Source organism: Homarus americanus, unplaced genomic scaffold (assembly GCF_018991925.1).
Source record: "Homarus americanus isolate GMGI-L3 unplaced genomic scaffold, GMGI_Hamer_2.0 scaffold40248, whole genome shotgun sequence".
NCBI lineage: Eukaryota > Metazoa > Arthropoda > Malacostraca > Decapoda > Nephropidae > Homarus > Homarus americanus.
Window position 1 is genome coordinate 3702084 of NW_024712526.1, and position 16151 is coordinate 3718234.

The following is a 16151-nucleotide window of genomic DNA, read 5'->3' on the forward strand; positions in this document are numbered from 1 at the left end:
GGTCGTAATGATGCTTGGAATATTATAATGAAATTTTTCACAATGCTTATTTTAGTACTCTCCAACTATTGGTTTCTTAGGTATTTGGTTGGTGCTGTTATGTTCTAATGGATGTACTTAGTTACTGAAATTAATCCCACCAAATTTCATGTCGGAGAGAAAATCATATTTGGGTTTAAAAACGCATAAGGGGGGACCCTTACGCGTTTTTTCCAAGGTCGAGACAAAACGCGACATATGCGATTTTGCTCAAAATCACACTATAGGTACTCCTGAGCATGCCGAGTTCGGTCCTATCATCGACAGTTCGATTGCGGAATAATTAGTGGTCGTAATGATGCTTGGAATATTTTAATGAAATTTCTCACAATGCTTATTTCAGTACTCGCTTATTATTGGTTTCTCAGGTATTTGGTTGGTGTTGTTATGTTCTAATGGATGTACTTAATTACTGAAATTAATCCCACCAAATTTCAAGTCTGAAAGAAAATCATATTTGGATGGAAAAACGCATAAGGGTACCCCCTTACGCGTTTTTCCAGGGTCGAGAGAAAATGCGATATATGCGATTTAGTTCAATATGACAGTATAGGTACTCCTGAGCATGCCGAGTCCGGTGCTATCATCGACAGTTCGATTGCGGAATAATTAGTGGTCGTAATGATGCTTGGAATATTATAATGAAATTTTTCACAATGCTTATTTCAGTACTCTCCAACTATTGGTTTCTCAGGTATTTGTTTGGTGCTGTTATGTTCTAATGGATGTACTTAATTACTGAAATTAATCCCACCAAATTTCATGTCTGAGAGAAAATCATATTTGGGTGGAAAAATGCATAAGAGGGGACCCTTACGCGTTTTTTCCAGGGTCGAGACAAAACTCGATATACGTGATTTTGTTCAAAATCACAGTATAGGTACTCCTGAGCATGCCGAGTCCGGTCCTATCATCGACAGTTCGATTGCTGAATAATTAGTGGTCGTAATGATGCTTGGAATATTATAATGAAATTTTTCACAATGCTTATTTCAGTACTCGCTTATTATTGGTTTCTCAGGTATTTGGTTGGTGTTGTTATGTTCTTCTGGATGTACTTAATTTCTGAAATTAATCCCACCAAATTTCAAGTATGAAAGAAAATCATATTTGGGTGGAAAAACGCATAAGGGGGGACCCTTACGCGTTTTTTCCAGGGTCGAGACAAAACGCGATATATGCGATTTTGCTCAAAATCACACTATAGGTACTCCTGAGTATGCCGAGTCCGGTCCTATGATCGACAGTTCGATTGCAGAATAAATAGTGTCGTAATGATGCTTGGACTATTTTAATGAAATTTTCACATGCTTATTTCAGTACCTCCAATTATTGGTTTCTCAGGTATTTGGTTGGTGTTGTTATGTTCTTCTGGATGTACTTAATTTGAAATTAATCCCACCAAATTTCATAGAGAAAATCATATTTGGGTGGAAAAACGCATAAGGGGGGACCCTTACGATTTTTTTTCCAGGGTCGAGACAAAACGCGATATATGCGATTTTGCTCAAAATCACACTATAGGTACTCCTGAGCATGCCGAGTCCGGTCCTATCATCGACAGTTCAATTGCGGGATAATTAGTGGTCGTAATGATGCTTGGACTATTTTAATGAAATTTTTCACAATGCTTATTTCAGTACTCTCCAACTATTGGTTTCTCAGGTATTTGGTTGGTGTTGTTATGTTCTTCTGGATGTACTTAATTTCTGAAATTAATCCCACCAAATTTCATGTCTGAGAGAAAATCATATTTGGGTGGAAAAACGCATAAGGGGAGACCCTTACGCGTTTTTTCCAGGGTCGAGACAAAACGCGATATACGCGATTTTGTTCAAAATCACAGTATAGGTACTCCTGAGCATGCCGAGTCCGGTCCTATCATCGACAGTTCGATTGCGGAATAATTAGTGGTCGTAATGATGCTTGGAATATTTTAATGAAATTTTTCACAATGCTTATTTTAGTACTCTCCAACTATTGGTTTCTCAGGTATTTGGTTGGTGCTGTTATGTTCTAATGGATGTACTTAGTTACTGAAATTAATCCCACCAAATTTCATGTCTGAGAGAAAATCATATTTGGGTTTAAAAACGCATAAGGGGGGACCCTTACGCGTTTTTTCCAAGGTCGAGACAAAATGCGATATATGCGATTTTGCTCAAAATCACACTATAGGTACTCCTGAGCATGCCGAGTCCGGTCCTATCATCGACAGTTCGATTGCGGAATAATTAGTGGTCGTAATGATGCTTGGAATATTATAATGAAATTTTTCACAATGCTTATTTCAGTACTCGCTTATTATTGGTTTCTCAGGTATTTGGTTGGTGTTGTTATGTTCTAATGGATGTACTTAATTACTGAAATTAATCCCACCAAATTTCAAGTCTGAAAGAAAATCATATTTGGATGGAAAAACGCATACGGGTACCCCCTTACGCGTTTTTCCAGGGTCGAGAGAAAACGCGATATATGCGATTTAGTTCAATATGACAGTATAGGTACTCCTGAGCATGCCGAGTCCGGTGCTATCATCGACAGTTCGATTGCGGAATAATTAGTGGTCGTAATGATGCTTGGAATATTTTAATGAAATTTTTCACAATGCTTATTTCAGTACTCTCCAACTATTGGTTTCTCAGGTATTTGGTTGGTGTTGTTATGTTCTTCTGGATGTACTTAATTTCTGAAATTAATCCCACCAAATTTCAAGTATGAGAGAAAATCATATTTGGGTGGAAAAACGCATAAGGGGGGACCCTTACGCGTTTTTTCCACGGGCGAGACAAAACGCGATATATGCGATTTTGCTCAAAATCACACTATAGGTACTCCTGAGCATGCCGAGTCCGGTCCTATCATCGACAGTTCGATTGCGGAATAATTAGTGGTCGTAATGATTCTTGGAATATTTTAATGAAATTTTTCACAATGCTTATTTTAGTACTCGCTAATTATTGGTTTCTCAGGTATTTGGTTGGTGCTGTTATGGTCTATTGGATGTACTTAATTACTGAAATTAATCCCACCAAATTTCATGTCTGAGAGAAAATCATATTTGCGTTTAAAAATGCATAAGGGGGGACCCTTACGCGTTTTTTCCAGGGTCGAGACAAAACGCGATATACGCGATTTTGTTCAAAATCACAGTATAGGTACTCCTGAGCATGCAGAGTCCGGTGCTATCATCGACAGTTCGATTGCGGAATAATTAGTGGTCGTAATGATGCTTGGAATATTTTAATGAAATTTTTCACAATGCTTATTTCAGTACTCTCCAACTATTGGTTTCTCAGGTATTTGGTTGGTGCTGTTATGTTCTAATGGATGTACTTAATTACTGAAATTAATCCCACCAAATTTCATGTCTGAGAGAAAATAATATTTGGGTGGAAAAATGCATAAGGGGGAACCCTTACGCGTTTTTTCCAGGGTCGAGACAAAACGCGATATATGCGATTTTGCTCAAAATCACACTATAGGTACTCCTGAGCATGCCGAGTCCGGTCCTATCATCGACAGTTCGATTGCGGAATAATTAGTGGTCGTAATGATGCTTGGAATATTTTAATGAAATTTTTCACAATGCTTTTTTCAGTACTCGCTAATTATTGGTTTCTCAGGTATTTGGTTGGTGCTGTCATGTTCTAATGGATGTACTTAATTACTGAAATTAATCTCACCAAATTTCATGTCTGAGAGAAAATCATATTTGGGTGGAAAAATGCATAAGGGGGGACCCTTACCCGTTTTTTCCAGGGTCGAGACAAAACTCGATATACGCGATTTAGTTCAAAATGATAGTATAGGTACTCCTGAGCATGCCGAGTCCGGTGCTATCATCGACAGTTCGATTGCGGAATAATTAGTGGTCGTAATGATGCTTGGAATATTTTAATGAAATTTTCCACAATGCTCATTTCAGTACTCTCCAACTATTGGTTTCTCAGGTATTTGGTTGGTGCTGTTATGTTCTAATGGATGTACTTAATTACTGAAATTAATCCCACCAAATTTCATGTCTGAGTGATAATCATATTTGGGTGGAAAAACACATAAGGGGGGACCCTTACGCGTTTTTTCCAGGGTCGAGAGAAAACGCCAAATATGCGATTTTGTTCGAAATCACAGTATAGGTACTCCTGAGCATGCCGAATCCGGTGCTATCATCGACAGTTCGATTGCGGAATAATTAGTGGTCGTAATGATGCTTGGACTATTTTAATGAAATTTTTCACAATGCTTATTTCAGTACAGTTTTACCCCGCTTAACGCGCTTTCACTTAACGCGTTTTCGCATATACGCGGTGCCTTGCCAAAGCTGAACTTTCACTTAACGCGGGTTTTTTCCACATATACGCGGTGAGTGTCCGGCTCGGATGCTATTTTTAGATTTTGCCCACGCGCCACCCACCCGCCCGCCTGCCTGCCTGCCTCTCCCTCCTCCTCCCTCCGCTTGGGTAAGCGGCGCGGTAAGGTTGCGCAGTTTGTGTCTTTGTTGCGTTATCACTGACGTCATATGACGTCTCGGACTGTGATTGGCCATGCAGCCCTACCCCCCTCTGCTGCTAGCTGTAATTGGCTTAAAGTATTATGACGTGACTACCCCGGGGAGGGAGGAGAGACGTCGCTTGACCTAGCCGCGGCAGTTTCATCCCTCAAGGCTACGCCGGGTTAACGCGCATCCAGCCGTCAGCAAAGCATAACCGAGTTCTTCGCCCGCAACCCACCACAGCCAGCCCAAGCCAGTGATAGTGAAGTTGATTTTGAGGGATTTGTCAGGGAAGCCATGACAACTGTAAGTGACAGTGATATTGATTCACCTAGTAATGGTGATTCACCTGAGGGGCAGTAATCTGCCCTCTGCCTCGGAACCAGCCTCCATCCCCGTATGCCGACCCATCTCTTCTACTACCGTGAGTGTTCCTCAAAAATTTTCGTTTTTTAACCTATTCTTTATTTTTCCTATGTTAACCTTTATCTTTCCTAACCTAACCTCTTCTATATTACTTGTTTTTCATGCCACCATAAAGTTAAGATAGAATTTTTACTACAACATAGTTATTTGTCGTCAAAAAGTGGAGTTTGGGGGTCGGGCTGGGTTCTATTGAAATTAATCCCATATGTTCTGTTATTCACTTAACGCGGTTTTCACTTAACGCGGGACCCTCTGGGTTCAATTGACCGCGTTAAGTGGGGTACAACTGTACTCGCTTATTATTGGTTTCTCAGGTATTTGGTTGGTGTTGTTATGTTCTTCTGGATGTACTTAATTTCTGAAATTAATCTCACCAAATTTCAAGTATGAGAGAAAATCATATTTGGGTGGAAAAACGCATAAGGGGGGACCCTTACGCATTTTTTCCAGGGTCAAGACAAAACTCGATATACGCGATTTTGTTCAAAATCACAGTATAGGTACTCCTGAGCATGCCGAGTCCGGTGCTATCATCGACAGTTCGATTGCCGAATAGTTAGTGGCCGTAATGATGCTTGGAATATTTTAATGAAATTTTCATAATGCTTATTTCAGTACTCTCCAACTATTGGTTTCTCAGGTATTTGGTTGGTGCTGTTATGTTCTAATGGATGTACTTAATTACTGAAATTAATCCCACCAAATTTCATGTCTGAGTGATAATCATATTTGGGTGGAAAAACGCATAAAGGGGGACCCTTACGCGTTTTTTCCAGGGTCAAGACAAAACTCGATATACGCGATATTGTTGAAAATCACAGTATTGGTACTCCTGAGGATGCCGAGTCCGGTGCTATCATCGACAATTCGATTGCGGAATAATTAGTGGTCGTAATGATGCTTGGAATATTTTAATGAAATTTTTCACAATGCATATTTCAGTACTCTCCAACTATTGGTTTCTCAGGTATTTGGTTGGTGCTGTTATGTTCTAATGGATGTACTTAATTACAGAAATTAATCCCACCAAATTTCATGTCTGAGTGATAATCATATTTGGGTGGAAAAACGCATAAGGGTCCCCCCTTACGCGTTTTTTCCAGGGTCGAGAGAAAACGCGATATATGCGATATTGTTCAAAATCACAGTATAGGTTCCGGGTATGGTGAATGTTAATGATGCCAAAAGTAAGCCGAGTTTAGCTGGTAGGTCAGTCACACTTCTTTTTCTCTCCAGATATTGACTTCCTGCCAAGGGATCATCTCACAGGTAAATGAAGTGCAGTACTGTACATTATTTTGTTGAATAGAAGTTATAGGTAAGAAATTAATGCTCTGTAATGTACTGATGTGTATGGACTCAGATGTCTAGATTTTATTGAGGTGTATGTGTGTGGGCCCATGGGGTGTAATGAACATTTAATTTGTTATGAGGACTTCAAAATATGATTTTTTGTATTATTTTATGGAGAAAAGTGAAACACCACATTCATTAGTATTCATGATTTATTTGACTACTGTCAAACAGCTCATACAAAAGTTTAATTGAAAATATGGAATGATAGATTTTTTCAATGTTATCATAGGGATATAATTCAAGCTGTGCACATGAATTAATGGGAACATTATGGATGTGCAGACACACATCAGTTAGCAAATAACTGAGAGGGAGAATACTCATACAGCTCTGATTGGTTCACTCACTACCACTTCTTACATGCCATATTTCCCATCACTGGTTTCTAGATGACCCAGAATGAAATTCTTGTACTGTACAGTACTGTACAGTATACAGTCTATGATCATAATCTTACAAATCCAAAATTCAAAGTCCATAGTGACCACCTTATTTTTCTGGTTGCATTTTTAATCTGATTTAATAGTATTGGTTCCTTATTTTAAAGATGTATAAAACCTTATTTTTGTTCAATCCAGACTGCGACGTCTAGCCTATACCTAGGTATCTAAATGCCTAGCATTAACTCACCGAGCCAACATGCAGGGAATTAAAACATCTAATAATTACTTAATTAAATACGTAATATTAGGAGGACACGTCGCTACCTGGCATTTAATTGCAATTCTCAAAAACCCCTCCCGCACCCTCCATCACACGCATTCCTATCGTTACCTTCTTGCCTGGCGAATCAGTTGTAAATACGCACAAAGAAAGCTCTGCTAATTTGTGTTGTAATAGCTGAAATATTATGTACCACGAGGATTTTATTTCTGGTATTTACACATCTTAGCACGGTGAGGAAATCGAGTGACTTTTATTTTGATTGTGTCTCTCAGATATTGTGTTTGGGCAATTTTTTATACGGTCTGGTCAAGCATGACGACCACGGCTTGTCTTCTATCTCTAGGAAAACAGTCGATTTTTAGTGATTCATTTCCTCTGCTTTAGGAAAACAGTCGATTTTTAGTGACTAATTTCCTCTGCTTTCAAGTCATTTAGTGAATGACGTTGTTTTATGTCCTTCTGGGCTCATTTTCTTTGTCCCAATTATACACGTGCAAGTAATGAATACCATGATATATGTGGCCATCCCTCTCCCTCTTCTCATGTTTGTTTACGAAACTTTTCTGGCTTCCACCCTGGGTTTTCTGATTACTCTCAGCATGCAGGACAGAGTTAAGTCTTCATAGCTCTATTCTATTAATGTCCTCAGTTGTGGTTTTAGCCTATCCAGGCAAACTTTAGCAAGGCTGCTAGTTTTAGAGATCCTTCTGGATGCTGACCTTCCGGTCTTACTAACAATCTAGAGTTATACTAGGATGAACCTAGTACCCTTAGTTTGGGTTAAATGAGAATCATTCAGGGTGGGATTCTCAGCCCAATACATCTTGCTAGAGTAATGGTGAACGATGTTGGCTAATGGAGAGCTATGGTAGCAGCTCAGCACTGTCAACCCTTCCGGGTGACTTGATGCTCACTCAGGCATCAACGCTCAATCATGATTAGTTGAAGCAGTGATGCCTGTGCACCCTGATTGGCAACAAATAGGGAACTTGATGGTCCCTCAAAATATAAATGCTCTAAAATGAAGTTAGCTTGATTAAGAAACAACGTTCATTGAGCTGAGGGATAATTGAGATAAGAGAAGGGAGAGGTGTATGATATAGTGAGTTATTGTTTATGATTGTCACACTGGTGACTTATATAACAGTAAGAGATATTAAATGAAATAACTTACTAAAATACCAGAGTTGCGAGTCATATTGGTTATGTTTGGGAGAAAATGTTATCTACCTTGTATTATTATGATGATACAATGTGACTCATAGTGTTCCTCCTAGTTTAGATAAGTGATGTGCAACTGGAGGATGAAGGACAGTTGTCTGGACTGCTGGATGATGGAAGAGACCATGGAACTGTTCCTGGGGAACTAGTGTTGAGTGAGGAGTTGCAAGGAATGAAGAACTCAGCTCATACACTACATACAAAGATGTGAATTCAGTAGTAGTAGTTTCACCCAAGACCCAAGGGAACCATACTACATGTACTTACAAGGATGTAGAGCCACTTGGATTACCAAGATAGATCCTTATTTGGCTTGCATAATTCATAGCAGCTGTGTCTCAGACAACCTGTTTTCACCATTGGATTGTGCAGTTTGTTATGATAAATTTTTTTACATTAATCAAGCTGCAGAAGATAAGAAGAAATTATCAAAGATCCAATTTAAAAATAGATGGAATAAAGCCTTGAAGAGTAAAATTCAAAATGTAAAACACTGGAAAGATCCCAAGTTGGCAGAAAGTTTAGAATTATGGGTAATAGGTAAGAGACTTAATCCCCAGTTAGACCAACCTTCTTCTGCTAAGAAAAGTAGGTTATTGGATATTTAAGGCAAAAACCTCTTGTAGTCAGCCCAATTTTAGTGGATTTCAGAATCAGGATGAGGAAGTTTGCACTTAAAGTGTTCACTCTCCAGAGCAAGGAGAACCTGTTGAGACTGACTTCATCTTGTCCCCATTTTCCCAACTGCTTCCACCTAGGGCAAAAGTGTTGGTTACTATGAGTGGAAACAGGCTGCTGATGGAGAACATTGAGTGTAAGGATGATTCCAACAGGCCTTGGGTGACATTGGTAAGACCTCAGTCTTCTTTGTTTTCAACCACATCTGTGTCTGTGGATTCCTTATTCAAGATGTTTTATGAAAATTTTTCTAATCTTCCTGATCTCTCAGCACTTAAAAAGAGACAGGAAGGCCAAGCAACTGTGGGTCATCATTCATTGTTTTTAGAAGGTGATACTACAATTTCTTGTGCCTGATATTTCCCCCAAAATGATATCTGAAATCGATGAAGTCTGGGCTAATGTATTGAAAGACTTAACATTCATTCCCTCAGATAGGAATGCTCACAAGTTTAGTTTTTTGAAGCTCCAATGCAATGACAAAAAGAACTTTCCCAGAATTTGTCGCCTCTAAAATACTTGTATGCTGACATAACCTATCAAATAAATTTGAAACCTGTTGCTTCTGCTCTGTTGCAGGAAGAGTTCAAATTTAGGAAGTTGGCAGCGAATATTTGGTCTGCAATCATGATGTGTCAGTTGTTGACTAAGTTTGTGCTGGACTATGAGGACAGTTCAGAAGTAGACAATTGTTTTGCTGCTGCTATACAAGGGATTCCATATTCCCTGTATAACTCATTTTTGAAACTGTTGTTGAAAGCCTTAAATCTAAAAGCCCAGCGAAGGAAGCAAGCCACTAATAATGCTTCAAGTGGTAGTGCTTATTTATTGCTATGTTCTTCCCCTCTTTCTCCTGCTTTGTTTGAGGAATAAGCATTAGTTAAGTATATATCACCTGTTGAGCAAGCTATTAATATTACTGTTCCCAGCAGTTCTAAGACCTTTTGAAATTTAAAAAAGGAAGATCTAACATGGGAACAAGACCAGCTGCTCGGTTCAGTTATCAACCTTGAGGAAAGTTTAGAGGAGGAAACAATTCAAGACATTGTAGGGGTGGCTGTTTGTTCAGAAGTGGAAGGAGACCTTATTCCACCACATCAGCGACCACTCCCTCCCAATGAAGACAGACAGCTGGGTCGTCTAGGGGGTTGGGAAAACAGGTGGATTTTAGATCTTTCAGCCCTGAACAAGTTCATTATTAAAAAAAATTAGGTTTCAAGATGCTCACTGATGATCATCTGAAGCATCTACTTCCACCCAATGCTTGGATCTCAAAGTGGATCTCGAAGATGCCTATTATCACGTGCCTGTTGCTCCCAGGTACAGAAAGTTTCTAGTGTTTGCAGTGGGGGATGAAAGTTATTAATTAATAGTGATGCCATTCGGCCTAATAATTGCGCCAAAAGTGCTCACAAAACTGGCAAACATCCCCAGGGAGTTCCTTGCGAAGGAGGGCATAAGAACTTTTGCTTATCTAGACGAATGGCTGATAGTGTGAAACTCTTTCCAAGACTGTCAAAGGATTAAAGATAAATCAGGTCAAATCAAATCTCATACCATGTCAGAAATTGCATTGGTTAGGTCTCCATTGGGACACCCATAAGCAGTCAGTCAGTCTACCAGAAGCAAAAGTAACAGATGTGATAAACCAAGTAGAAGCCTTTTGTGTAAAGCAAGAAGTTTCTTGGCACAATTGGGAAAAACTACTGGGTCTGTTGAATTTTGCCTCGATAATAGTACCTTTGGGAACATTAAGGAAGAAGCAACTAACTCATCTGGAATTGAAGTTGCTTCACAGAAATACAAATATTGCTTCTTTTCTCCCTATTCAGATCAAGAATCATCCGTTATGGTGGACAAATTTGGACAATCTAATCGGTTCATCTCCCTGTGTTCCCCCTCAAACAGACTTTGTCGTTTGTACGGACTCGTTCGAAATAGAATGAGGAGACCGTTCCTGTAATAGAGAGTTCCGTCAAGGGAAGTGGAGCAACTCCCTTTGGGACAAACACAAAAAAATAAAAGAATCGGCAGTAGTCCTATTCATTTTATTGGCAAACCTAAATTTCAAAAACATGTCGCTTCTGTTTGCCATGGACAACAGAGCGGCAATGTTTTGTCTCAATCATCAAGGCTTAAATAGATCTTGGCACCTTCTCACACTGTAAAAAAATATATATATAAAAGTTTGTGTAACACAAACACTTTACCTCAAAGGAACTCACATACCAGAAGTACAAAACAATTGGTCAGTATCGACGGAAACAGAATGATACCTACAGATATCGAAGTTTAGGAGTCTAGTGAGGAGGTTTGGGACTCCATAAATAGATCTCTTTGCCTCACAAAACAATCACAAGATGCCACTTTATGCATTTCTGGAATAATCGAATCTTTTAGGAAATGCTTTACTCATAGATTTGACCCGTTGGAATTCAATCTATCTGTTCCCACCTGTGAAAATGTTGCCCAAAGTGATTCAAAAACTCAGATCCATCCAGGGAAAGGTCCTCTTAATTGCACCATATTGGATCATACATCCGTGGTGTCTGGCAAGAGTCAAGGGTTCCTCATATATTGTGCCTAGTTAAGAATCTTTTAGAATGGTTAACCAGATTCCCTAATCGAGGCCCCTATGTATTCTCATCACAGGATGGTAAGAAATTGTCTCCTATTCAAATGACAAAATATTTATCTCAGTGAGTCAAGCAGACCCTGGCAAGAAATTTTTGGCACATGACACCAGGAAATATGCAGGGTCGGTAGCCTTTCTGTGGCATATGAGTCAGTCAGATCAAAAAAGTAGGCTTTTGGAAACCTTTCAAAACAGCTATCTTCATCTATCTCTGGAAGATGCTTCACATGTGGTGGTACTGGGGTTCCCTCCCCCACCTAGTTAATCTTCTTCCTCATCAGAAAAGTGAGTATCCTAATTGGGTTATGTAATTTAACATTTTACCTTCTGGTAAATGTTCCTAATACAGTGTATCTGAAAATATTCCCAAAAAGTTTATAATTATAATCTGGACCTAAGCTAGCAGAGCCTTATACACAATGTCACCTCCCTCTCCACCTCCTGCTCGGGTAATCAAAGCTAGATGTCGCATTCTGGATTGAACAAAAAGGCGTTTTTTTTTTGTTTTTTTTTTTTTCTAAAAACCAGTTTTTGTGATATAGTCCAGAATGCGACTTCGACATCTCACCCATCTCCACCCCTCGAGAGTTTACATTTGTTTACTGCTTGCTTTAGGGCAAGAGATGACGGTAGCAAAGTGTGTGATGGAGGGTGCGGGAGGGAGTTTTGAGATTTGCAATTAAATGCCAAATAGCGACGTGTCCTTCTAATATTATGTATTTAAGTAATTATTAGCTGTTTTAATTGCCTGTGTGTTGGCCTGGCATGTTAATGCTCGGCATTAACATACCTAGGTATAAAGCTAGACGTCGCATTCTGGACTATATCACAAAAACTGGTTTTTAGAAAAAAAATGGCTTGCTCTTCTTATTCTTCCTTTTAACTTATCATATTTTTAATATTTTTGGGTCATGGATTTATAGATGATTAAAACCTTATTACCCTATGTTTTTTTGTTTTTTTCTCCAATTAAACTGGATTGTTATTTTTGGTAATGAATTTTAATGTGAATAAAACCCCGTTTTATGCTGGGACGCTCCTGTTCAACACAATTACTCAAGTTACTGGATATTTTGACCCATATTCTGGAACAAGGATGACAATACACACCTAGATTTTGCCAAGGCTTTCAACACTGTACCCCATGAAAGGCTGAGAATTAATCTGGAAGGGTACAGGATTCGGGAATGTGTCCATGCGTGGATTGGAGACTTTCTGCATGATCACAAGCAGTGTGTGGTAATTAATGGTACGAAATCGCCATGTGTACCCATGACAAGCGGAGTACCAAAAGGCAGTGTGTTGGGCCCGTTGTTGTTTGTTTGTTTCATAAATGACATACCAGAAGCTATACACTCCTTCATACAAATGTGTGCAGATGATGCCAAGTTATTCAGGGAAATAAAGAACCAAACAGACTGTGTAGAGCTGTATAAAGATCTCTGTGAGCTTCAAGAATGGTCGAAGAAATGCCTATGACTTACCGATGGTAAGGAGGCATATCATATGTCCTAACTGGACATATGATTGAAAAGTCCAAAGAAGGACCTCCAGACTGGCATCTGCACTTTGGCACCTCAGCTATCCAGAGATATTAGAGCACCTGCAACTGCCTGGTTTATACTACAGACAGGCAGGGGGTGACTTAATTGAGGTGTATAAACATCTTAAAGGGCTTTACTCAACCAGGTGTCCATACCTGGAGCTGGCAGAAATTCGCCCCACAAGGGGTCACAGCTCAAGGTTGAAGAAGCTGCAAGTCTAGAAATCTGTGAGGGCAAACTTTTTCGGAGTGAGAGTTGTGAACTCTTGGAACAATCTGCCAGAGAGTGTGGTGACGGCACCGAGTGTGAGCTCTTTCAAGATCAGACTTGACCAACACTGGAGCAGGTTCAAGTACATTCAGGAGCCAGTGCATGCCCAGTACTTGCCAACAGTGTGTGTAACAGAGATGTGACCAATTGCCCAAGTGGCTAATGAGCCAATTAATGGCGAAGAGGTTAAAAGTGAAAGTATTGTTTATAGTGAGTGAAAATGTCTCTAGGCTAGTACCAGTTGACCCATTTAGCATGTAAACTATGCTCACTACATTCACGATTTTCACTTTAACGACCGTTTTCGTGGTACCAATTAGTCGCTGAAGTGAAGTAATTATGGACTAATGTAGTCAGAAAAAGATTTGGGGTGTCAACCACTGTATGATGCATGTTGGCTGCTCATATCACTGTAGGTCACATATCCTTAAATTTTACATTCAAAACAATAATTTTTGCATAACTCTTCATGTAGAATTTGTCATTAGGTTGAGAGGGGAAAGTATATGGATTTCTTTAAAAATCATATTTGGATTTGCTCTTTTGTGCTGTCAGAAATAGCAGCTAAAAAAAGATAATCACTACCTCAACTAATGTCCCAATTTACCAACTTCAGATAACTCAGACCCTTTGGGTAAACTTACAAGTTGTAGAGCCCTACAGTTGTTGAGTTAGAAGGGTTTATTTGTATGATGGGACTCACCTCTGTATACTTTATTGTGTATGTCATCACTCTTATTATTAATTTAGTGTTGTTTCAGTGAATCTGTCAGAAATAACATAGTCAGTAATAAATATGCTGAGTGCATGATTTGTGACGTGACTCATCCTAAGTTACATTAGGTAACAATTGTTGTATTTCTCACTTTACTGTGGGGATGATTCTCTCAGGTGTCATATGTCTGCCATCACTGGGTAAATTATTTTTAAAAATTCTGTCTGTCTAATGTAGGAATGCCTCTCAAAACTATTGATCTAATTACCTGATGATACCTGTGGTTTTCTAACCATTAAATCCAATAGAATGAAACTGAGTAGCTGAATAGTTGCACTTAAACGCCCATTTTTTTAAACATTCAGAGCAGTAAGCCCAAAGAGGAATCCCAAACATAAGTGACCCGAGAAATAGATTCATCAAAGCTGTTATTTGAGCTTGACAAATTAATTTGTCGGGTTACTGTACTGAAAAGTAACCCGATGTTCAGGATTCCTCTTCGTACCTACTGCCCCGAATGTTTAAAAAAATGGGCGATGGTATAAAGACTATTCACAGAAACTACAGCCATAACCAGCACTACCATGGGCTCTTCTGTACAAGTTTGTTACTACGACACCTTCTGGAACTGATCACACCACTACTAGTCCAGTGTATACTATGGTCATTCATGATATTTTTACTATTACAGTACAGGCATTTTGTTGCATACACCCATCGTGTTCACTGATGAACGTTTTAATTTTATTACTTATTATATATATATATTTTTTTGTATTAGTTTTGATTATAATTCCAAGTTTTTAGTGTTCCACCATATGCATGTATAAGTCTCACTTCAGTCAACTTTTAAGAATGAGATGTTGTAATGATTATATATTCACCCCTCAACAGAAATAACAACTTCACCGAGCTCGGAGCTGCTCACCTCATCTTTGCCACCAGACTACTTCAATGAATCACCATCATTATTAAAGTCACCCGCTCAACCAATTCAATTCAATGAAATTCCTCTCATGTCACCTTTATTAACAACAACTCCACACACACCAACTTCACCACCACCAACATCAATAGTGTCTAGTCCCTCACTTCCACCTACACCAACACCACCTTCAGGACCACAAGTACCATCAGCAGAATGGGTGACAGGTGGTAAGTCATGACAACAGTAAATGTGTATAAAATAATGAATAACATGAAACACAATGGAAAGACTATACTGAATTGGTTTTAAGCTCATAGATCTTCATAGTAACAGTTTTGTGTCAATTTTGGTGTTTATTGAGGAAATTATAAATACATACACTACAGTACTGTACATTTTAATTGCTTTTCACTTTATGCAGGTGGAAATGTTACTGTCAGTGGCAAACCCTGCATATTCCCCTTTGTTTATAAGGGACAAGAATATGAACAGTGTATACAAGAGGATGCCAAGGGGCCCTGGTGCCCCACCTTACTCAACAAACATAAACAGCCCATTGCCAGTGAATTCTGCAAGGGTAAGTAATATGCCCTTAGTGTTGTTATCTACTTCAGAAACAGGAAATATGATCTTAGTTTTATAGTGACATCTACTAAGGCAGGGCTTTAAGAACATTGAGTTCATATTATTTAGATCTAATACAGTGCACTCTTCTGTGCTGTACTGAACTGCCTCTTCTCAACAATAGATAGGTTATTTATATCCTTGCTTGTAAACATTTTGTCTGAGGTCGCATAACCACCATCTTCAATTCTCAGGTCTAAGGCACTCATGTTTATCCTTAATTTTGATTTTGCAAAATTATCAGTCTTTACTTTGTCCTGCTCATCATTATTGATGATGCAACTCTTAAACATTTGGTTGATGTATAAAGAATTCCTGTTTTTTTACAAATGTAACAGACTCAGTCTTGGAATGTATATTTTAACATCAGATATTAGAACTTCACCCTGTATAAATTTGCATGAAGAATCCACATCTTTATTGTTCAGCAAGTTAGGCCAGTCAGTGCTCCCTGTTTCCTTCCTTATCTCATTGTAATCACCTTTGTGTGATTTGAACCTTGGCCTGCTCTTGTCATGTACAGTACCAAGTAAGAATAGAAACTATATTCTGGC

General features: G+C 38.9%; 1 protein-coding gene across 1 annotated transcript in view; it reads left to right on the forward strand.

The window, feature by feature from the left end:
• The window catches only part of LOC121860965, a gene marked incomplete at its 5' end in the record, with an annotated part of 152005 nt that overhangs the window by 102529 nt on the left and 33325 nt on the right, over positions 1 to 16151 (forward strand). The window contains 3 exon segments of the mRNA XM_042358385.1: positions 6197 to 6229; positions 14940 to 15200; positions 15395 to 15550. Coding sequence (XP_042214319.1) covers positions 6197 to 6229; positions 14940 to 15200; positions 15395 to 15550 — 450 coding nt within the window.